This window comes from Oncorhynchus tshawytscha, linkage group LG03 (assembly GCF_018296145.1).
Source record: "Oncorhynchus tshawytscha isolate Ot180627B linkage group LG03, Otsh_v2.0, whole genome shotgun sequence".
Taxonomy (NCBI): Eukaryota; Metazoa; Chordata; class Actinopteri; order Salmoniformes; family Salmonidae; genus Oncorhynchus; species Oncorhynchus tshawytscha.
Window position 1 is genome coordinate 20,166,929 of NC_056431.1, and position 25,165 is coordinate 20,192,093.

Here is a 25,165-nt window from a genome sequence, read left to right on the forward strand (position 1 = left end):
GATGTATCCATTGATTGCATCACTCAAATCACACTCTGTGTGAGGAGTGCATCGGGGCTTGACTGGAGCTAAATCAATCCATTTGGATTTGGGTAGCTTCAGGGGCTCTATCGACGTCCTGTTGCTGCAGCAGTTCTCTTCTGACTGCCTGTCTCTGTTCTGTAAAGCCTGTCTGATTGGTAACCCAGCTTGGCCCTTTGTCATTCTGCTTTCCTAAAGCTCAGTATTTGATCACGCAAGGGCTGCATGTTCGTTGTGAAATAAGAAGTGGTTGGTGTATTGCAGTGTTTCCCAACCTCTCCTCGGGACCCAAAGAGGTGCACTTTTTGGTTTTTGCCCTAGCACTACACGTCTGATTCAACTAATCATCAAGCTTTGATTATTTGAATCAACTGTGTAGTGCTAGGGCAAAAAACTAAACGTGCACCTCTTTGGGTCCCGAGGACAGAGGTTGGGAAACACTGGTGTAGTGGAAATGGCCCAATTCACTGGGGTTGGTAATTACTTAGTCTTAGAACACTCACGTTACTTAGTCTTACATAGAACACTCACATTCACATGTGAATGTATCACTGTAGTCAATGTTTTTGAAGTAGCTGTGAACTAATTGAAATGGGAAATCTGAATACTGCAGTAGAAAAGAACCAGGCCCAGATAATTACCACAACAGGTGTGCCTTTTGTGTGAGGCACCCAGTGAGGAAACCATCAGGGTTTTGGAGCTGCTTCTGTGTTTACTGTTTTTGTTAGTTCACTTTTGAATTGCAATTTCTTTCACCCAGGATGAGCTACTGAATAATAGGGACACATTACCAGCTGTTTTTTTGTCCTGAGATTCTGTCCTCATCTGACAATATACGGCTGAAAACCACAGACCACGAGTCGGATTTCTAACTTAGGCTATGCGACTGTGCGTCGGAGAACGAGGGAGAGAAACGCCGGGGAGAAGGCGAGGTCGCCGTACCCTGCTCCCAAGGTCATTTCCTCTCCAATATGTGTTTACTCGCCTCAATCGACGAGCTACAACTTCTGATTAGAACAAAAAAGGACTTCTCTGTGATTTCTGTTTCACTGAATCTTGGCTAAATGACGACACACCTGAAGCTGCTGTGGATATACCAGGCTTCCAGCTATACCGGGCTGATAGTGTACCAGAGCTGTGCAAAAAATCTTATGGTGGCGCTGTATGCTTTTTACGTCAAACAACATTGGTGCAATGATGTCACTTTACTGGCAAAATCTTGATCTCATGACTTGATCTTCTGACTTCCTGAATTATTTTCATCAACTGCCATCCGTTTTATTTCACCACGTCCCCGGCCCCCTTGTTTTGGGGTTCCGGCATCCCTCCCAGATAATTGTCATGTATAGGGACTTTTTAACAGGACATTCTACTCCAAAATGAATGAAAATAAAATGATGCTGACACATCTGAAATTATATTTCCACCTCTAGAAATGATTCAAATTTTTGTTGTTAGAATTATTTGAACATATTGGACCATGCATATAGCCTATGCATGGTCCATATGATCAGGTATGCTAATTGCTATAAGTATTACCACCTGGAGTTGAGCTGTTGCGGTGACTGTATTACCACCACACCGGCGGTCACGAAGGCAGTCAAATTCCATGGAATTAGTCTTCTTTAAGCTCTCATGCTGCTGATGGTCATTAGTAGCCTACCAAACTTGCTGACTGCCTGGTACTCAGCACTTGTTTGTCCCTCTAATCACTCTGACATCAATGCAAATGTAATCGAAAATCTAATCATGAGCTCATGTTGCGCATAATTTCTATAGGCTATACAATTGCGTGTGAAAACAGAGTGATTGCCTCTACTAAAAAGAGGAGTATCTTATCAGCTTTCTATAGGCTAGGCCTACTTTTTCCCCCTTTTTTTCTCAACTTTCCTAATATTAAGAACAATGCTTATCTTTACAACAGGAGTATAGCCTACCTGGCTGGCATGAAAATGAACCACGGGTAAAGTGTCCTCCATTCCCTATTTAAGTGCATAGATGACATGCATTTTTCCCACTACTCCTGATTCGAGACAGGTGTGTGATTAATGGCCCATTGTAAATCAAAACACATTTCACACATTATTTAGTATATGTAAAGACAAGATTACATCAAGAATAATCTGATGGGTGACAATATGAATGACATATTATAACTTGTGAATAATGCCCAGCATAAGGCAAGAAACTGCCTTTTTTTTGCGACTTTGTCGAATCATAGTTGCACACCTCATCGTATAGTCCATAGGCCTATATGTTTTGATAAGGTTTGTATCACTAAAGTGGGCAAATAACTTCTTAAAATTAAGCACATTAATCCGCTTTACAAAGGGTGTGGAACCTAACTGGCATACATAAGCAGTGCGTGAGTTTCAAGTTTAGGGAAGATAATTTCCACCATAAAAATGCACCTTTATAAAAAAAAGTATTACATGCATAATCACATTTGCGGTGACTTTTTATAATGGTGTTTTCCCGCTAATGGAACATTCATGCTTATAGCCTACTGCCATGTGCACATTTCTGCTCTTATAATATGAAGAAATAAACTATTTGGCTATCAACATTTTAAGCTAAATGTTCTGATCTGTTATATCAGCCACATTGCGTAAAAACATTTTTTTATGCTGGTGGATGTATTCATTTGGGATCTTATCGCATCCCACAACTGTCCCAGACGGTTTGGAATATTTATTTCTCACACAGAATAGAAAAGGTCAACCTTTGTACTATGGTGGATAGATTGACATAGGCTGGTGTTTTTGCTGTTCGTTAGGCCTACTCATCTTGTTGGCTGCCGAAAAGTAAATGTGGACAGTTCTTCCAATATCTTCAATATGCACCTCGGAATTAGATTAGGCGTGCAGTTGCGTCCCCGATGTGTCTGTCTTCACTTGTAGCCTGTGAGAAAGACCTGATCACGTGATGGAGTGCCATGTGAGTGAGAGGTGCTTCATAGCGCGCAACACTCGGGGAGAAGGGCACAACGCAGCATTCCAGGCCAAGGGTACAACGGCCACTGGCCGCAAAAGGCATGGATTTTTTTAGGGTGCATTACGGCCACACAAAGGGGATGCCGCTGTGAAATTCGAGGTATTATCAAGAGCTTGTCATTGTATGAGAGACTGATGAAGTGTGTACAGCCTGTGAAAAAAAAACAGCAGAGCTCATGCCTTTCAAGCAATTATTTTCAAATCATCATTAGTTGCATCATGCAGCCATACAATGTATTAAACATCTAAACATATAGCCCACCTTTTGTAGAACTAAAGTTACATTAAGAACTCTAAATTAATCACAGAGCAGTACCTATTTCTTTGTTAACCGCTCAACACAGAATAGCCTCGTGTGCACCCTCAAATTGTTTGGAGAAAATATCCTTTCTATTTTATTCAGTTTTGTTCAATTGTATTTTTTATACTATAAAATCATATAAAATAATGCCATGGAATTCTAAACAAATCTTGTCTGCTAAATTAATTAGTGTAGAGCACAGCCATTTGGCATAGCCATGTCAGGACCTAACATAAAGACAACTCAGAGTATGCTACATTTTCTTCATATCATGCTTCTTTAGACCTGTTCCACATTGATCTTCCCACTCAGTCTATGCACCCTGCACTTTCATCCTAGACTGCACATTGCTCTCTTCACTGCCTTTGGGCTCTGCTACAGACTGACTCTCACACCCAGTGCCTTTGGAAAGTATTCAGACCCCTTGACTTTTTCATCCCTAACTACAACATTTTCAGACAAGACAGAACTGCCAAAGGGGGCGGTGTTGCAATCTACTGCAAAGATAGCCTGCAGAGTTCTGTCCTACTATCCAGGTCTGTACCCAAACAATTTGAACTTCTACTTTTAAAAATCCACCTCTCTAAAAACAAGCCTCTCACCGTTGCCGCCTGCTATAGACCACCCTCTGCCTCCAGCTGTGCTCTGGACACCATATGTGAACTGATTGCCCCCCATCTATCTTCAGAGCTCGTGCTGCTGGGCGACCTAAACTGGAACATGCTTAACACCCCAGCCATCCTACAATCTAAGCTTGATGCCCTCAATCTTACACAAATTATCAATGAACGTACCAGGTACCTCCCCAAAGCTGTAAACATGGGCACCCTCATAGATATCATCCTAACCAACTTGCCCTCTAAATACACCTCTGCTGTCTTCAACCAAGATCTCAGCGATCAGTGCCTCATTGCCTGCATCCGTAATGGGTTAGCGGTCAAACGACCTCCACTCATCACTGTCAAACGCTCCCTGAAACACTTCAGCGAGCAGGCTTTTCTAATCGACCTGGCCGGGGTATCCTGGAAGGATATCGATCTCATCCCGTCAGTGGTTATTTTTTTTAAATGCCTTCCTAAATAAGCATGTCCCATTCAAGAAATTTAGAACCAGGAACAGATATAGCCCTTGGTTCTCCCCAGACCTGACTGCCCTTAACCAACACACAAACATCCTATGGCGTTCTGCATTAGCATTGAACAGCCCCCGTGATATGCAGCTTTTCAGGGAAGCCAGAAACCATTATACCAGGCAGTTAGAAAAGCCAAGGCTAGCTTTTTGCAGAAATTTGCTTCCTTAACTCAGAAAAAGTTCTGGGACACTGTAAAGTCCATGGAGAATAAGAACACCTCCTCCCAGCTGCCCACTGCACTGAAGATAGGAAACACTGTCACCACTGATAAATCCACCATAATTGAGAATTTCAATAAGCATTTTTCTACGGCTGGCCATGCTTTCCACCTGGCTACTCCTACCCCGGTCAACAGCACTGCACCCCCCACAGCAACTCGCCCAAGCCAACCCATTTCTCCTTCTCCCAAATCCAGTCAGCTGATGTTCTGAAAAAGCGGCAAAATCTGGACCTCTACAAATCAGCCGGGCTAGACAATCTGGACCCTTTCTTTCTAAAATTATCTGCCAAAATCGTTGCCACCCCTATTACTAGCCTGTTCAACCTCTCTTTCGTGTCGTATGAGATTCCCAAAGATTGGAAAGCAGCTGCGGTCATCCCCCTCTTCAAAGGGGGGGACACTCTTGACCCAAACTGCTACAGACCTATATCTATCCTACCCTGCCTTTCTAAGGTCTTCGAAAGCCAAGTCAACAAACAGATTACCAACCATTTCGAATCCCACCATACCCTCTCTGCTATGCAATCTGGTTTCAGAGCTGGTCATGGGTGTACCTCAGCCACGCTCAAGGTCCTAAACGATATCTTAACCGCCATCGATAAGAAACATTACTGTACAGCCGTATTCATTGATCTGGCCAAGGCTTTCGACTCTGTCAATCACCACATCCTCATCGGCAGACTCGACAGCCTTGGTTTCTCAAATGATTGCCTCACCTGGTTCACCAACTACTTCTCTGATAGAGTTCAGTGTGGCAAATCGGAGGGTCTGTTGTCCGAACCTCTGGCAGTCTCTATGGGGGTGCCACAGGGTTCAATTCTTGGACCGACTCTCTTCTCTGTATACATCAATGATGTCGCTCTTGCTGCTGGTGAGTCTCTGATCCACCTCCTATGCAGACGACACCAAACTGTATACTTCTCGCCCTTTGGACACTGTGTTAACAACCCTCCAGGCAAGCTTCAATGCCATACAACTCTCCTTTCATAGCCTCCAATTGCTCTTAAATACAAGTAAAACTAAATGCATGCTCTTCAACCGATCGCTGCCTGCACCTGCCCGCCTGTCCAACATCACTACTCTGGACGGCTCTGACTTAGAATACGTGGACAACTACAAATACCTAGGTGTCTGGTTAGACTGTAAACTCTCCTTCCAGACCCACGTCAAACATCTCCAATCCAAAGTTAAATCTAGAATTGGCTTCCTATTTCGCAACAAAGCATCCTTCACTGATGCTGTCAAACATACCCTTGTAAAACTGACCATCCTACCAATCCTCGACTTCGGCGATGTCATTTACAAAATAGCCTCCAATACCCTTGGATGCAGTCTATCACAGTGCCATCTGTTTTGTCACCAAAGCCCCATATACTACCCACCATTGCGACCTGTACGCTCTCTTTGGCTGGCCCTCGCTTCATACTCGTCGCCAAACCCACTGGCTCCATGTCATCTACAAGACCCTGCTAGGTAAAGTCCCCTGTAGCACGTGCTCCATCAGGTATATCTCGCTGGTCACCCCCAAAACCAATTCTTTCTTTGGCTGCCTCTCCTTCCAGTTCTCTGCTGCCAATGACTGGAATGAACTACAAAAATCTCTGAAACTGGAAACACTTATCTCCCTCACTAGCTTTAAGCACCAGCTGTCAGAGCAGCTCACAAATTACTGCACCTGTACTTAGCCCACCTATAATTTAGCCCAAACAACTACCTCTTTCCACTACTGTATTTATTTTATTTATTTATTTTGCACCTTTGCACCCCATTATTTTTATTTCTACTTTGCACATTCTTCCACTGCAAATCTACCATTCCAGTGTTTTACTTGCTACATTGTATTTACTTTGCCACTGGCCTTTTTTTGCCTTTACCTCCCTTATCTCACCTCATTTGCTCACATCGTATATAGACTTGTTTCTACTGTATTATTGACTGTATGTTTGTTTTACTCCATGTGTAACTCTGTGTTGTCGTATGTGTCGAACTCCTTTGCTTTATCTTGGCCAGGTCGCAATTGTAAATGAGAACTTGTTCTCAACTTGCCTACCTGGTCAAATAAAGGTGAAATTAAAAAAAAAAATTAAAAAAAGGTTACAGCTTTATTCTAAAATGTTTTTCCCCCCCCTCATGAATCTACTCACAATACCCCATAATAAAGCAAAAACAGGTTTTTAGAAAATGTTGCTAATTGAACTATCACATTTACATAAGTATTCAGACTCTTTACTCAGTACTTTGTTGAAACACCTTTTGGCAGTGATTACAGCCTCGGGTCTTCTTGGGTATGACGCTACAAGCTTGACACATGTATTTGTGGAGTTTCTCCCAATCTTCTCTGCAGATCCTCTCCAAGCTTTGTCAGGTTGAATGGGGAGTGTCGATGCACAGGTATTTTCAGGCCTCCAGAGAAGTTTGTTTGGGTTCAAGTCCGGGCTCTGGCTGGGCCACTCAAGGACATTCAGAAACTTGTCCTGAAGCCACTACTGCGTTGTCTTGGTTGTGTGCTTAGGGTCTTTGTCCTGTTGGAAGGTGAACCTTTGCCCCAGTCTGAGGTCCTGAGCGCTGTGGAGCAGCGGCGACTCCTAGCCTATTAATGCATCTAAATGACCATTTTATATAGTAAAACCTAAGCCAGCATGGCTGACTCCTAATGGCTGTTTTCAGATGTGCTCTTTAACATGTGACTATGGTCTCAATCTGCTCTGTGGATGTGAATGAACCCTGGTGTTTGAAGGGTGAGAGCGGTAGATGAGGTCACAGAGTGGGGGGCACGAGCCTTCTCCACATAGGGAGGCTTCTTCACGTTGTTTTTCGGGGTGGGGGGAAAGTTCAGTCTGGGCTCAGGTATCAAAGCCAATGCTCTTTTCCCTTTTGAATGTTTGATGTTATTGAGACGAGTGCCTGATAAGGGACAAAATGATGAGCAATATCCCCTTTTTATGCTATAATAAGATTTAAGATTACATATTTAGCTGCCAACCTACCTGCACTTCTGGAGTTTAGTGCTGTTGAATGTGCCTTGGTAACATTATCATTTGAATGTTTAAAGCGTTTTATAAAGTCAAATGACGGTGTTGATGATTCTATAGTATTTAGCCTAGAATAGATGTAGACTAATATTGATGATCACATTATGCAGCAGTTGTGGTTGGTCTCTTGCTGAAGACTGCTAGCTCTATACAATGCATTTGGTCTGGACTGTAATGAGTCCCCTGTGAATTCTTCAGATGTACAGACAATCCGGAACTGCTCATTGAACCAGTAAAGGGGGTTTCAGTCTATTAGGGAATTCAGAATCCTACGGGAGTTTTTGGCAGCTGAACACACTCAAATGTAATGCAGGGAGACAAAAATACTCTCCATCTCCCCATGCAACGCTAAGCCCTGCACAGGTTTAGCCAGGCCTATGTTATTACATTTATCGAACATCATGTCTCTGTGGTTTTTCTTTTCCCAGAAATACCCAATTGATATCTATGTACAAAATGACAGGAACTCCAGGTGTAGACCTTTGCAGAATCTGACCTGCCCATGTATTAGGCCTATACATTTGCAAAGGAAATCAGGACATCCAGTATCTGGAAATAAAGGGAGAATTTCAATATAATTTCTCATACACTGGTGAGGTTGGCGTCTGCTTTTTATGACCTACTTGGATTCCGCAAATTGTCCAACACACAAGAGTCAGGTGTGGACCTCTCAGCATGGTTGCTTTGCCAACGCAGGCCTACGCGTGATGATAATTGGGCCTGTGTCATTCTTAATTACGACAGCACCTCAGGTCAGCAAGACTCCTGGGATTTTCTGGATACAGCATCATCGTAGAATAACAAAACACTGAGATTTTGTGTTGCTTCAGAAATTGGACATTTTAATATCCAGTTAAAATCTATTAATGAAATGGATTGTGGACCAGTATGCTGGTAATGAAGCAAAAAAGTAAGAATCTCTGCTGAGCAAGTAGGCTGAATAGAAACATTGGAGATTGTATGGTTGTCGTTATCATCCCTAAAAAGTATGTTCTTGAGGATTCTTTTTCCTTTTAGAATCAAGAAATGTTTCCCTTTCAGGATAATTTTGAGTCTTAATGAAATCATGTGTAAGTAACTAGAAAACACCCTGCTGACTTTGGCCATTACATAAGACACAGAATTGTATTTTCAGGAAATAACCACAGTTGGGGGGAGGGGTTCTGTGGTATCGTTTTCTTGCTTGGGGAGCTGAAGCCAGTCCTAACTGAGCGCAAGAGGAAATCCTGATTAGCAGCCACACCTAAAGGCCAACACGAATGAAAACTCCTTCCAAAGACAAAGTCAAGATTCTTGTCCAGATCACACGGATTATCTTCAGTCATGTATTTTGGCTTTTTCCAAGCCTCAGGAAAGCTCCTCCAGTAGCAGTTCTGTCAGGAGTGATGTACTTATTTTGAATTCTTTACTTTTCGATTAGATCCTTCCTCACAGCACAGAGATGCATGTGAAACTCTGGTTAGGCTCTGCAGGGGGTAAAAATGAAGTGGTGGGGCCCTGAGATTGATTAGTACCCATTAAAGTACAGCCTGCCTTCTCTTCAATTACACCACAGAGCAAGGGTGAGAAAGTGTTCGATCAACACGGCCAGAGTCCTGTCACCAGATGTGACGTGTTGATACGAGATGAATTTGTCTCTAGAAGGCCATGTATTCCTTGAAGTCAGTTTTCATGGCTTCATGCTGCCAAACCCTGAAGAATGTCATGGTTGAGACTTTCACCTGCATTTGTAGACTAGGTTAAATCTAACTCATAAATTCCACATAGACTTTGCCAGCTGATAAGCTTGACTTTTAAGGTTTTGCAGATGTAAAGGCCCTGAGGTATCAAAGCTCTAATGTTTCTAACCATTTATGACAAGCAGGCTAGCCGTGATGTATGAGTATGATCCTAGTTGCCAAGAGCAAAAACGACCACTTTTCCTTTCCTTCTCAAAAGATGTCTTGGGGCTCCAAAGTGGCGCAGCAGTCTAAGACACTGCATCTCAGTGGTAGAGGTCTCATTACAGACCCTGGTTCGATTCCAGGCTGTATCACAACCGGCCAGAATTGGGAGTCCCATAGGGCAGCGGACAATTGGCCCAGCGTCGTCAGGGTTTGGCCGGGGTAGGTCATTGTAAATAAGAATTTGTTCTTAACAGACTTACCTAGTTAAATAAAGGCTTTTCCTGGAAATGCCAAAATAATTGAAGGCACGAGTAACATTTTTAGAGTTTGTTCATGTAGAGACAATGTTTCTCCTAGCTAGGGCTGGGAATTGCCAGGGACCTCATGATTTAGATATTATCACAATACTTAGGTGCCGATATGTTGCGATTCTATGTATCACAATTTTATGTGTTGCGATTCGATACTGTGATTTTATTGTGATTTGATGTTTCAAACACATTGTTCACTACATGTCTGCTGCAGAGGGACAGTAGAAAGCCATGAGAGGTAAAAGTACACAAAACATGTTGGCTCACCATTTAAAACAATGAAAAAGATGTGGAACTAGTTATAGGATGATATACCAGAGTTTTGGGGCAGGTACACCTGACTAGCGATCGCTGACATTACAAATCGGTACTTGGAGTCAATATAAAATCGCAAAATATTGTGATAATCTACTGTATTAATGTTTTTTCCTTAACCACAGCATACGCTTGTGGATGAGTTTGTTTAAATCTAATGCAGTGTTGGCCAATATTTTTATATTGCGCTCCTCAATCTAGAATTTGGTGTTTGAAACCAATAGTGATGCAACAGTCCTCCTTTTTTTTAACGCACAGAGCCAAGCCACATTTATAATGACTGGACAATTTATTATTAATTTTTAAACTTTCAACTCATTTCTCTGTGACTGGCTTTGTTAAAACAGCTATGATGAGTTGTTATGCAATGTATAACGTGTAAAGATGTGCTAATGTGTAGCATGTAAAGATGTGCTAATGTGTAGCGTGTAAAGATGTGCTAATGTGTAGCGTGTAAAGATGTGCTAATGTGTAGCGTGTAAAGATGTGCTAATGTGTAGCGTGTAAAGATGTGCTAATGTGTAGCGTGTAAAGATGTGCTAATGTGTAGCGTGTAAAGATGTGCTAATGTGTAGCGTGTAAAGATGTGCTAACGTGTAAAGATGTGCTAATGTGTAGCTTGTAAAGATGGGCTAAGGTGTAGCTTGTAAAGATGGGCTAAGGTGTAGCTTGTAAAGATGGGCTAAGGTGTAACGTGTAAAGATGTGCTAATGTGTAGCTTGTAAAGATGGGCTAAGGTGTAGCTTGTAAAGATGGGCTAAGGTGTAGCTTGTAAAGATGGGCTAAGGTGTAACGTGTAAAGATGTGCTAATGTGTAGGTTGTAAACAAAGATGTGCTGATTTCCTTTATCTACAAGACCAGACGAGTGGGGGTTACAGTGACGTTTAGACCTCTGCCAGTAATGGTGTTAAACAAAATAGCTCACCAGCAGTTCTTCATCACAATCGCCACTTAATCATGTGAAATACTGAAGCTTTCTCAAAGGTAGAAGATACATAGGCTACAATCTGTGGACCATACCACCCAAACATGCTTACAATGGTTTACGTTTTGGAATCCGGTCATACAATTGAGATGTAGGCCTATAGAGTGTATTGGAGGATCATTTAATTTCTCTCTGACGTAGTCCTATATTTCTGAACATGTCTCCCAGCACTGTTTTGAACATGAAATCCTCTGAGTTGCACCATTTTAACCCTCTGTGTACACCTGCAGACTATAGAATGAAAGAAAAGCTCTAGCCCTGCCTACAGAGTGGCTTGTCTGTCTTTTTAAAAGTGCATTCATGGCTTAATGTGGCCTTCCCTTTTGTCTCATTTCAACCTCAAGTATGAGAATGAGGGGCAGGAAGTAGCCAACTAGAATAGATAAAATGTCAGGATGCTGTTGCTATTCTTTCACCAGGATGAGGAACCACAGCATCAGACAGGTCAACACTTTCATATACCGTACTAAAGAAAATATGTGACCTTGCCTACAATTGTTTGTAGGCTATGAAGTCTGTAGTGTACTCACAGCCTGTGATTCTTATTAAGCTAAATCTTATAGCATAATAGAATTGGTCTCCAAACCTCAAGTGTTACAACAAAATCAACTGAAACTCTAGGCTATGCAACCGTTTTGACAAAAAGTGTATTATAATTTTTTTCATCAGCAAAGCATGTTAGAATTTCCACTCAAACTAGCTTGCCATTCAACATGGTTGATAGGAATACATTGTAAAAAATGTTTAAAAAAATCTAAATGCAACATCCAACAATTTTAAAAGATTTTGTTGAGTTACACTTCATATAAGGAAATTCATTAGGCCCTAATCTATGGATTTCACATGACTGGGAAGATAGATATGCGTCTGTTGGTCACAGACACCTTAAAAAAAGACAAGGGCGTGGATCAGAAAACTAGTCAGTATCTGGTGTGACCACCATTTGCCTCACAACGTGGCAAATCTCCTTTGCATAGAGTTGATCAGACTTGATTGTGGAATGTTGTCCCACTCTTCAATGGCTGTGCAAAGTTGTTGGAAATTGGCGGAAACTGGAACACACTGTCGTACACGTCTATCCAGAGCATCCCACACATGCTCAATGGGTGACGTGTGATGAGTATGCAGGCCACGGAAGAACTTGGACATTTCAGCTTCCAGGAATTGTGTACAGATCCTTGTGACATAGGGCTGTGCATTACAACGCTGAAACATGAGGTGATGATGGCGGACGAATGGCACAACAATGGGCCTCAGGATCTCTTCACGGTATTTCTGTGCATTCAAATTACCATTGATAAAATCCGTAGCTTGTGCCTGCCCATACCACAACCCAACGGCCAGCATGGGGCACTCGGTTCATAAAGTTGACATCAGCAAACTGCTCGCCACACAACGTCATACACTTGGTCTGCGGTTGTAAGGCCGGTTGGACGTACTGCCAAATTCTCTAAAACGACATTGGAGGCAATTTATGGTAGAGAAATTAACATTAAATTCTCTGGCAACAGCTCTGGTGGACATTCCTGCAGTCAGCATGCCAATTGCACACTCCCTCAACTTGAGACGTCCGTGGCATTGTGTGACAACTGCACCTGTGTAATGATCATGCTGTTTAATCAGCTTCTTGATATGCCACACCTGGCAGGTGGATGGATTATCTTGGCAAAGGAGAAATGCTCACAGGGATATAAACAAATTTGTGCACACAATCTGAGAGAAATAAGCTTGTGTGTATGGGAAATTTCTGCGATCTTTTATTTTAGCTCATGAAACATGGGACCAACACTTTACATGTTGTGTTTTATATGTTTTTATTTCCAAATATATTTGGTGGTGCTCATAGTCAATCATAAACTTTAATATTCAGCAGTTAATGTCTGTCATTCAATTCTTTCTACAACAAGGGTAGTCAGATTTTTCTTGACCCAAAGGTAATTACATATTTCAATGGCCTTTGCCCTGGGGGAGAAGCACAGACTTTCATGAGAGCCATTACTCTTTAGTAAGTGCACACAAGCGTGGGCAAGATCACATGGCACGCCTTGGGACATTGAACGTCGCAGGCCATTCGATCAGGGATGGCAGTGCGCTGGTTGCAGGGCGCTGAAGCCTTCCCCACATCTAAAGCTCCATATGCATGCTGTTTATTTCAGTATAAACAACTTGCATGAGAACCAGCCGCACGCTTGTCTATGTATTTTGAATGCCCATTTTAAACTTCCAATTGGCCTTAAAAAAAGGCATCCAAAATATTGGGTGAAAATAAATTGGAACCTCTTAGTAATGTCATTAATCTTTTAATGGAAATGTAATCTATTCATTCATAAGTCAGGCACTTTCAGCATGCATTGAAGACTTCATCTGATGCTAGTCAATTGATGCAGAATTCATGTTTTATTTAGTTCAGCTTGAATCTGGATGAATGTGGAAAGGTTAAAAATAAAGGTGCTGGAACACAACAATGACACAGACTACTTGGGAAATGTCACGCACGTGGCCAATACACTACTAGATCTGTGTGGGCTGTATCCTTTTTAGGGGGGACTCATTGTGGTTCACCCAGAATGCACTGTGACGGGCACCTTAAGTCGAGCAACACAATTGTTCAAGGAGATTCTTCAAGGTAACGGTCCTCAGTTCTCAAGAAAAATAGAAGGGTTTGGGGGGAGTTAGGAAAGACGTATACACAAGATATGTCAACAAACAGTGTTCTTCACATCATGTGACGCACCATATATGGTATGCTGCTCTCAACTTTGCTTTGACCTCTTTGTTAGCATCTCATCAAATCAGTTTATTGTATGCGTACACAATTTAGCAGATGTTATAGTGGGTTCAGTGAAATGCTAATGTTACTAGCGCCTAACAATGCAGTAAAATGTCAAATAATCCCCCCAAAAAACAAACGAGATATCAACAAATTTTGGAACAAACTTGTATAGCACTGTAACAGTAATCCAAATGCAATTTATATGTATGTACACTTGATTAATTTAAACAGGATATACTAAGAGTGATATGGACAGCAGTAGATACTGTATATTAGAGTGAGAAATTATGATGCATGAATTAACCCACTGAAACATGCCCCTTTTAACAATTGTTTATGTTCCCTCTCAGCTGAGTTAGAGCTTTGCTAAAGTTATTTTAAGCTCTCTACAGCCTATAGTTTCAGTATGAAGCACTTATCCAAGATCAAATATTTATAGACACTAGGATAGCATGGCAACATTCCTTAGAGGATGTAATTCATCTTAACCTGGTGTGCTGCCTGTGCCCCATTTAAAAAGACAGCTAGCCGACCGGTAGCCTTCAGGTGTCATGTGTAGCTTGTTGTTTATGTTGGCCAATCGAAGTGGCAAAGAGGCTCAACATGTAGCAAATGGAGTGAGAGTTCACTAATTCAATGCAAGATGGAATACAATTATGGAATTAACCGTTTGCAAAATGAGAAGGTGTAGGCTACAACGAGCAACCAACAGGTAGGATATTGTTGGAATGGGGTTGGGGAGAAAGCCCAGCATTTAGCCTAGCTAACTATAGCTTCTCTATGCTACTCCAGTCAAGACCGGTACTGTTGTATGGGAGGATAAATAACATTGGAAATGCTGCACCTACGATAACATCTGCAAATCTGTGCACACAACCAATAAAAGGTCGTTTGAGCCTCTCCCTCGCGCAGCAGCAGTGCTCAGGTTAAAAACGTACACGTATTTAGAATATCCAAATAAATGACAAAAATTCACGATACTATTCATATAGTGAAATTATTTCAAATCCCCATCCCTACTGCCTAAGCCCAACTGATTATATCCCATATACTGGCCGCTTCCTCTTTGATTGGAGTGTGATTTGCTTCCCCAGAGTCAAGAATTTAACTGCACGCATTTCACAGAAATGTTTTAATTATTTAATTTTATTGAGCCGAGTTTAGTTCGATAGTTCTCTCCCTCTGGTCTCTGCGAGGTAGGGCTGAAAAGGAAACATTGATGACCTCTAGACCATAAAGGCCTGCCATCACCAGCAGCAACATGGACAAAGAGAATTAGCAGGCTGCCATACCGCTGCATTATGCCCAATATTTGAACTTTATGTTTTATACTTCACAATGTTCCTCGTGGCTATTTTCGTCGTGGCTATCTTGTTTTTTTGGTCCTTCTGAAACTAATAAATCATAACTGTGCTTAATTAATACATAGTTACTCTGGGGTTAAGCCTGAGAGGTAAAATACTGTTTAATAGAGATTAATTTAGTAAATCATTTTCTCCGTGAAAAGCAATGCTCACAATTTTAAATGTTTTTATTTCATTTTTACCTTTTATTTAAACGAGACAAGTCAGTTAAGAACAAATTCTTATTTAAAATGACAACCCACTGTTTGCCGGTAGGCCAACTTGCTTGTTCAGGGGCAGAAGGACAGATTTTTTTTTACCTTGTCAGCTCGGGGACTCGATCCAGCAACCTTTTGGTTACTGGCCCAACGCTCTAACCACTAGGCTACCAGCTTGCCCCAAAAGAATTGCAGTCAGAAGTCAAACACTGACATTAGGCAGCTCCAATCATCAAGGAATGCTAAGGAGTTAAACAGATTTCATAGCAAATAGCAGTGAAATAATCAACCCATTTCAATAAGCAGACACATGCGCAAATGCTTAGTCATAAAGAGTCAGGAATACTCCCACTTTTTGAGTTGGCTTATAGTATATCTCATAAATTAAATATTTTGCTTCCAGCTCAGAGAAGTGATTTAAAGAGTATCAGGCTCCTCTTTTTTACCTCTAAATCTAAAGTGATTTACTTATTTTCTACTTGTTTACAGAACAGGTATTCAGGTTTTTCCTTTTTATCTTCCTCAGGATGGCTCGAGGCTGCGCAAAGAGAGGAAGAAGACGGTATCGTTCAGCAGCATGCCCACTGAGAAGAAGATCAGCAGTGCGAGCGACTGCATCAACGCCATGGTGGACGGCTCGGAACTGAAGAAGGTCCGCTCCAACTCCCGCGTTTACCACCGCTACTTCCTCCTGGACGCCGACATGCAGTCTCTAAGGTGGGAACCCTCCAAAAAAGAGTCAGAGAAAGCCAAAATTGATGTCAAGTCCATCAAAGAGGTGCGGACAGGGAAAAACACAGAAACGTTTAGGACCAACGGAATATATGATCAGATATCAGAGGACTGTGCCTTCTCGATCATCTATGGGGAGAACTATGAGTCTTTGGACTTGGTTGCAAACTCTGCCGATATGGCCAACATATGGGTGACCGGGCTTAGATACCTGATATCCTATGGGAAACACACACTGAATATGATTGAGAGCAACCAGAACAACATGCGCTCCTCCTGGCTCGGGGACCTCTTTGAGGAGGCTGATGCCAACAACAGCAAGCACATCAGTCTATGTGCTGCCGTGCAGCTAATTAAAAACCTAAACCCTGGACTCAAAAACGTTAAGATTGAACTCAAGTTTAAGGAGTTTCACAAATCTAAAGATAAGGTGGGATGTGGTGTGACTAAGGAGGAGTTCATTGAAGTCTTTCATGACCTTTGCACAAGACCAGAAATGTATTTCCTTCTTGTCCAGTTCTCTAGCAACAAGGAATTTCTAGATACCAAGGACTTAACTATGTTTCTGGAGGCTGAGCAGGGTATGGCACAAGTAAGTGAAGACACCAGTCTGGAGGTCATTCAGAGTTATGAACCTTCCAAAGAGGGGCAGCTCAAGGGCTGGCTCTCCCTTGATGGGTTTACCAATTATCTCATGTCGCCAGAGTGCCACATCTTTGACCCGGAACAAAAAACAGTGTGTCAGGACATGAACCAGCCCTTGTCCCACTATTACATCAACGCTTCCCACAACACATACCTGATCGAGGATCAGTTTAGAGGCCCCTCTGACATTACAGGGTACATCCGTGCCCTCAAGATGGGCTGTCGAAGTGTAGAACTAGATGTCTGGGATGGACCAGATAATGAGCCTGTCATTTACACTGGCCACACAATGACCTCGCAGATAGTCTTCTGCAGTGTCTGTGACGTCATCAACAAATATGCCTTTGTTGCATCTGACTTTCCCCTGATATTGTGTCTGGAGAACCACTGCTCCTTAAATCAGCAGAGGGTCATGTTTCAGCAATTGAAAAAGATTCTTGGTGACAAGATTTACATGGTTCCACCTTCACCTGAAGACAGCTACCTGCCCTCACCCTTTGACCTCAAGTGTAAGATCCTGCTGAAGGGGAAGAAGCTGGGCACAACCTGCATTAGCTCGGAGGGTGAAGTGACTGATGAGGATGAGGGGGCTGAGATGTCACAAAGAATGAACATTGAAGCCGACGAACAGCAGAGCATCCCACTGAAAAAGTTCCAGCTGTCCAAGGACCTCTCTGACCTGGTAACGTTGTGTAAATCGATTGCGTTCAAAGACTTCCCAACAGCTTTCCAAAGCCAGAAGCACTGGGAACTCTGCTCGTTCAATGAGGTCTTTGCCAGTCGCTGTGCCAATGACTTCCCAGGCGACTTTGTTAACTACAACAAGAAGTTATTGGCGAGAGTCTACCCCAGCCCAATGCGGATCGACTCTAGTAACATGAACCCTCAGGACTTCTGGAAGTGTGGTTGCCAGATCGTGGCAATGAACTACCAGACCCCCGGGCTGATGATGGACCTAAACATTGGCTGGTTCCGTCAGAATGGGAACTGTGGTTATGTGCTGCGACCAGCCATAATGAGGGAGCAGGTGTCATATTTCAGTGCCAACACTAAAGACTCAGTACCTGGTGTGTCTCCTCAGCTCTTGCACATAAAGATCATAAGTGGACAAAACTTCCCCAAACCCAAAGGCTCAGGCTCCAAAGGAGATGTTGTTGACCCTTATGTCTATGTGGAGATACATGGCATCCCTGCTGATTGTGCAGAGCAAAGGACTAAAACTGTCAATCAGAATGGGGAGAACCCACTGTTTGATGAAAGCTTTGAGTTTCAGATAAACCTACCTGAGTTGGCCATGGTGCGCTTCGTGGTGCTTGATGATGACTACATTGGCGACGAGTTCATCGGCCAGTACACAATCCCCTTCGAGTGTCTCCAGCCGGGATTCCGGCACATACCGTTACAATCGCTAACGGGGGAAGTCCTTCCCCACGCCTGGCTATTCGTCCATGTGGCCATCACCAACCGAAGGGGCGGGGGCAAGCCTCACAAGAGGGGACTCTCTGTGCGTAAGGGCAAGAGAAGTCGGGAGTACGCCACCATGAGAGTGCTGGTCATCAAGGCTGTGGACGACATCTTCAAGACAGCCATACTGCCACTGAGGGAAGCCACCGACCTCAGAGAAAACATGCAGGTAAGGGAGTGAACATTATTTGTAATAAGGGTTACATGGAGAAAATTGGACCTCTCTGAAATGAAAAATATATTTGACCTAATCCCTCACTGAATGTAATTTTTTAATTAAAAAAAAAAAAAGTGACCATCCCCTATACCCAAAATAGTCATTAAAACAAAGTGGATAGCAGAGAACATGTCTACTGTTTACCCTCACGTCTTGGACAGACCAGAGCATCGCATGGCAATGCAGGAATTCTTTATAGCGCACAGGGCTGAGGGCCAGAAAGTTGTGGGCTCACAGACCACCATGGACAACAGTAGAAGTGGAAAGATCTCCTTTATAGTAAAAGTATTGCATGAATCTATTATTGTATTTGCAGGTCTGAAAAAAACAACATTTTTATAAAGATGTCAGGCAATTCTACATAATCTTTTTTAATACGACACAAATGACTAAAATTACAGGCTAAGAATGGACTGAGCGATAGCTTATGTGTTCATTTGATCATATTTCTCCAATGCCAAATCGGTGTACTTGGTTTGCAACGAAGCTGTCCCTGTTTGCAAATGATTAGGAATCTGATCATGGTTCTTTTTAAAAGTTAGGCCTACCTTTCCACCCCAGACAGAGTAGGCCTACCTTTCCACCCCAGACAGAGTAGGCCTACCTTTCCACCCCAGACAGAGTAGGCCTACCGACACATACAAATGTAAGCTTTAACTGCTGGCTAATTTTCTTCTGTGGCTTAACCCAACAAGAGATGGTCAGAAGGTTTTAGCTAAAAGCTGTCTGGGTTTAAACATCTTCTATTGTACATAGTGAACAGTTTAATCAATTGATAGTGATAGATTTAGATTACTTCCCAATCAAAGTCTGTTTTGTCTCATCGGCTATAGAAGGTTGTAGCTCAGCCTCTTAATGTCAAAGAAAGGAATCATCTGTGTCATGTCTTTCCTGGATATTTTACAGCTTGTTTCTAGCATAAAACAGTGTGGACCAAAGCACTGTTATCGATCACTTTATATAATCGAATCCCATTTAATTTTCTTCAAAATCTTAAGCTAACAAGGGGTAGGCCTGTGCTTTTTGCCATTTAAAAAAATATTTGAGTGTTGGTTTTAACTTAACAGCCCTTCATTGACACGGGGTAGGATATTTAAAGAATGCGTGATGGGTGGAGGAATTGACTGCCAAATCTATGGCTATAGCAGCCTATAGCTTAATTTTGTCTGTCAGACAGGTAGGCCTGAGTAACCATTGTGTAAATTCTGATCCATCCCTAAGCATTGACTTGTAAAAAATCACCAATGTATTCCTAGTTTCTATTGGCCAAGCTAGCCTACATTATGTCATCTTTTTGGGGGGAATGTGCATGTTTTAATAAAGTCGTGGATGAGTCATTTGAATCCAAGTTTATTTACTCATTCTCCTACATGGGAATGTTTTTGTTAGAATATGAACACTGACCCCTAGAGTCAAGCGGGGATCACAGCGAGATTTACTACAAAGACTGTGTAGCATCTAAAAAATAAAGCTCCTTTTGGCAAGAGAAAACAAAGCCACCAAACTTGATTTCAGCAGATTTGATCTAATCCATGTGTATTGCACAACAGTCGACACAGACTCGAGGAGACTTCGCAGCTCAGAGCCAGACTGGTGAAATCCCCACTGGAGCGCTGAGGCCCGGGGTTGAAATTCAGATATCCAGGTAGTGGCTTATGAGCATACCTTCTAATATATCAAATGGAAAACGTGTTATGTAATACTGCACTGTGGCGCTTATGGGCTTGTCAGTAATAATTCTAGAAGGAGATTACTGTATGCTGTCTAAAGGAAAGATTACCACAAATGATGTTGAAGTGGAGTGGAAACGAGACTAGTGCGTCACCTATTTTCAAAAGAGCAAAAAACACATAAGGTGTTTTACTTCAAATTTTCACTCGGTAAACTGTTAGCAGCAATGATCAATCTTTTATTGGTTGAAAAAGGACATAACAGGAAGATATCGACCAAAAGATGAACAGTAGGCTATTGTTACCCACTACCCACATGACAATTTGCCTGTTCAGACTATCCACCTACATCTGCTTTTGTGCATTCCTGTGTGCTCACTAGGTTCCCACTGGGCCCCCCATGAGCTAGCCTACTTCAAACAGCTGGTCTTTTCTGGTCTGAAGCAATACTGAGAAATGTGTCAGAAGGAAGTTGCATAGTGATTGTTCCCCCACTGTGTGGTTGGTCTTTTGTGGTGCATTATGCATTGTGTATTAGGGTTTATTTTGGTCACTCTGTTTACATTGCAGTCATTATGTGATAACAAGCCTCTGGCCCTGAGACTAACACATCTTGGGCGTTCTCTCTGTGGCTGTTTGTCCTCCCGGTTGTTTACACACTGTTTAAATTGGGCCTTTCACAGGAAGGTTAGGATTTGTGTGCGTGCGTGTGTGTGTTATCGAATGACTAACGAAAACCAACAAAGGTTCTTGGAGGTAAGAAGTACTCTTAACCACTTCCTATCACAGGGTGTTTCTCTGTACTTATACTTCTGCTTCTAGCCTGTTAATTAGTAACTACATAGGCCACATTAACTTAGGTAACTTAACAGAGCTCAGTTGTTATTTTCTGCGTTAGATAATTGAAAACATTAGGAATCATCTAATCACTGATCTTCATTCATAATGAATCAAATGAACCAGCTGAATGAGATAATTACTCAAGTGAACTTTGTCACAGCAGTGAGCTTTATCTTAAATGACTAAAAACCAAACTGAAATGAAAACAAATGGGAACTCTGAACTGTAATAATTCACTTGTCATTCATGCCCTAGTACCCTTGAGGGTAATAATGTTATGCAACTTTGTCTGCATTAGGGGTGTGAATGTTTTAACGTTAAAGAAATTGGGATCATTAACATTAATAAAAATCCCTAACCGGAAAAGTTTTTTATATTTTTGATGTAGATCCAGAAAGTAAACAGCATAGTTGGTCAATTTCCTCAACAACTAAGAGCTTTGACGCACGAGGCACTTCACTACTGTTTTGCTGCCCTGGCTACCACGCTGTGAACAGTGAAGTGAACCTATGCATATGTGCAGATACTGTGTGAGAGTGACGTGTTGCATCTCTCTCATCTCAATATCCTAGCCTTTTCATTGATGATAGGCCCTGCTTTACTGAAGTTGCGAGACATTGCAGGCCAAGAAATTGCGAGATAGAGCTTTTGATTGCCGATAAATAGCCTAGGCCAAGTGCACAGTTCTGACTCTGTCTGCCTGTTGGTCGACCTGCCTATCCTGTGCCCCTCCCCTCTCTCTCCGTCCCTCGTTAGCTCGCTATGAAAGAAGTGTTTTCGGAAGTACGGCAACTCCCAAAATAGGACGGCAACTCCTCCATTCCCAAAGTACAAAATCTTAGGAGTCGATTCCTAGCGGAATTTAATCTTGACACTCAGAAATGGGAGTTGACACGTTATTTTGAAGTCGACTCTCCACCACTACGTCATTGTTGTTAACAGTTGGGAAAATGGCTGAGAAAGGCAAGTGACAGCGGCAAAGTCCTGTAGGCAATACTTTGAGAAGGAAATGCAAACATTGCGAGGTGGAATTGAGGTACATTAATGCTTAACCATCTGAAAGGGACCCAAACCGTTGCAGGCAGCAGCACATCTGCATCGTGAATTCACATGGAATTTGATGAATGTTTCTTATCGTTTTAACAAAATGGTTTAATTTGTCACATCCCTAGTCTGCAGTACAATATTCTGCATCTTGTCCATTTATGAAAGCTTGTTGTTTTTTTATCTTCCACTTTGTCCAGTGTTCTTTGTCTTCAATACAACAACAGTCTTTAGTTCATCATCAAACAGACACCAACCGAAGCTTTCATGTTCCTTTGCAGAATGCCATAGTGCCCTTCAAGGAACTGTGTGGCCTCTCGGCAGTGGCCAACCTGAAACAGTGCATCCTGGCCCTGTCCTCCCGGCTGACGGGGGCTGACAGCAACCCCCTCCTGGTGTTCAACCTCAAGGACCAGTACCCCACCATGGAGCCCCAGGGCCTGCTACCAGATGTCCTGAAGAAGGTGGTCACTGCCTATGACATGGTGAGTACAGGAGGACTTTTGTTTGAACACTATCGTGTTTTTTAAATTTATTTTTTTACATTTCCTTTGTTTTATAATGTTAGTTGATAGAGGACATATTTTTTTTTAGGACCAGGACTTGAAATCTGAGATTTTAGACCACTACTAATATGCTGGTTGTAAAAACAATCTCAAATCACCTAGAAAATGAGCTTGACTCTAATCAAGTCAAGAGGAGGGTGTAGTGGGATTTGAATGGTAACATGGGGGTAAGAGGGTTAGGTAGTAGGGCAGGGGTGGGTTGTTTTAATCAATTCATTTAATCAATGTTGACAATGGACTGAAGTTATATAATTAAGCAATAAGGCATGAGGTTCTGTGGTATATTGGCCAATATACCACGGTTATGGACTGTTCTTATGCACAACACATTGCAGAGTGCCTGGACACAGCCCTTAGCTGTGGTATACTGGCCATATACCACAAACCCCGAGGTGCCTTGTTGTTATTATAAACTGGTTACCAACGTAATTAGAACAGCAAAAATAAGTGTTTTGTCATACCCATGGTAAACGGTCTTATATACCACGGCTGTCAGCCAATCAGCATTCAGGGCTGGAAACACCCAGTTTATAACGCGTCATTGAGGCTATTTCAATACAGACCTATTATGCCTTACACCTCACCGTAATCAATGTTCAGTGGGGCAAAAAAGTATTTAGTCAGCCACCAATTGTGCAAGTTCTCCCACTTAAAAAGATGAGAGAGGCCTGTAATTTTCATCATAGGTACACTTCAACTATGACAGACAAAATGAGACAAAAAAATCCAGAAAATCACATTGTAGGATTTTTAATGAATTTATTTGCAAATTATGGTGGAAAATAAGTATTTGGTCACCTACAAACAAGCAAGATTTCTGGCTCTCGCATACCTGTAACTTCTTCTTTAAGAAGCTCCTCTGTCCTCCACTCGTTACCTGTATTAATGGCACCTGTTTTAACTTGTTATCAGTATAAAAGACACCTGTCTACAACCTCAAACAATCACACTCCAAACTCCACTATTGCCAAGACCAAAGAGCTGTCAAAGGACACCAGAAACAAAATTGTAGACCTGCACCAGGCTGGGAAGACTGAATCTGCAATAGGTAAGCAGCTTGGTTTGAAGAAATCAACTGTGGGAGCAATTATTAGGAAATGGAAGACATAAAAGACCACTGATAATCTCCCTCGATCTGGGGCTCCACGCAAGATCTCACCCTGTGGGGTCAAAATGATCACAAGAACGGTGAGCAAAAATCCCAGAACCACACGGGGGGACCTAGTGAATGACCTGCAGAGAACTGGGACCAAAGTAACAAAGCCTACCATCAGTAACACACTACGCTGCCAGGGACTCAACTCGTCGTAAAAACTCAACTCGTCGTGTTTGGAGGACAAAGAATGCTGAGTTGCATCCAAAGAACACCATACTTACTGTGAAGCATGGGGGTGGAAACAACATGCTTTGGGGCTGTTTTTCTGCAAAGGGACCTGGACGACTGATCCGTGTAAAGGAAAGAATGAATGGGTCCATGTATCTTGAGATTTTGAGTGAAAACCTCCTTCCATCAGCAAGGGCATTGAAGATGAAATGTGGCTGGGTCTTTCAGCATGACAATGATCCCAAACACACCACCCGGGCAACGAAGGAGTGGCTTCGTAAGAAGCATTTCAAGGTCCTGGAGTGGCCTAGCCAGTCTCCAGATCTCAATCCCATAGAAAATCTTTGGAGGGATTTGAAAGTCCGCGTTGCCCAGCAACAGCCCCAAAACATCACTGCTCTAGAGGAGATCTGCATGGAGGAATGGGCCAAAATACCAGCAACAGTGTGTGTGAACCTTGTGAAGACTTACAGAAAATGTTTGACCTCTGTCATTGCCAACAAAGGGTATATAACAAAGTATTGAGAAACTTTTGTTATTGACCAAATAATTATTTTCCACCATAATTTGCAAATAAATTCATTAAAAATCCTACAATGTGATTTTCTGGATTTGTTTTTCTCATTTTGTCGGTCATAGTTGAAGTGTACCTATGATGAAAATTACAGGCCACTCATCTTTTTAAGTGGGAAAACCTGCACAATTGGTGGCTGACTAAATACTTTTCTGCCCCACTGTACCTTAATAATACGAGTGTTATAGAATTCCCTCCGTCCCCCATTTTGAATATTTCATTACTTATCTACTCTATTTGCTACAATACAGTGGGCAAGATAAAAACAACATGAAAGCTCTGCTAGATTATCCAACGTGGCCATGGAAAAACACTTTAGGAGCATCTGATATTTCATCCTCAAATCTGTAGCCTATTTTCTCTGAATATGTAATGAATACGCTTTAAAATATTCATACCTTGATATTTCTATTTGACACCAGCTGTTTTCTGTGTCAGACATGTTTGCAGTGTGCTGTGCACAAAGCAGAAATCCTGGAGAAGTATTGTTGAAGCTTATTATCCACTGCAGAAACACAGGTCAAAGGGTACAGACTGCATTAGTACACCATTAGCATT

At 42.2% G+C, this 25,165-nt stretch overlaps 1 protein-coding gene across 3 annotated transcripts in view; it reads left to right on the plus strand.

The window, feature by feature from the left end:
* Positions 1-25,165, plus strand: part of LOC112229833 (inactive phospholipase C-like protein 2) — a 60,899-nt gene that overhangs the window by 18,501 nt on the left and 17,233 nt on the right. For all 3 annotated transcript variants that reach the window (XM_024395930.2, XM_024395923.2, XM_024395914.2), the window contains 2 exons: positions 16,058-18,541; positions 22,425-22,628. In XM_024395930.2, coding sequence (XP_024251698.1) covers positions 16,058-18,541; positions 22,425-22,628 — 2,688 coding nt within the window. The remainder of the gene's footprint in view (positions 1-16,057; positions 18,542-22,424; positions 22,629-25,165) is intronic.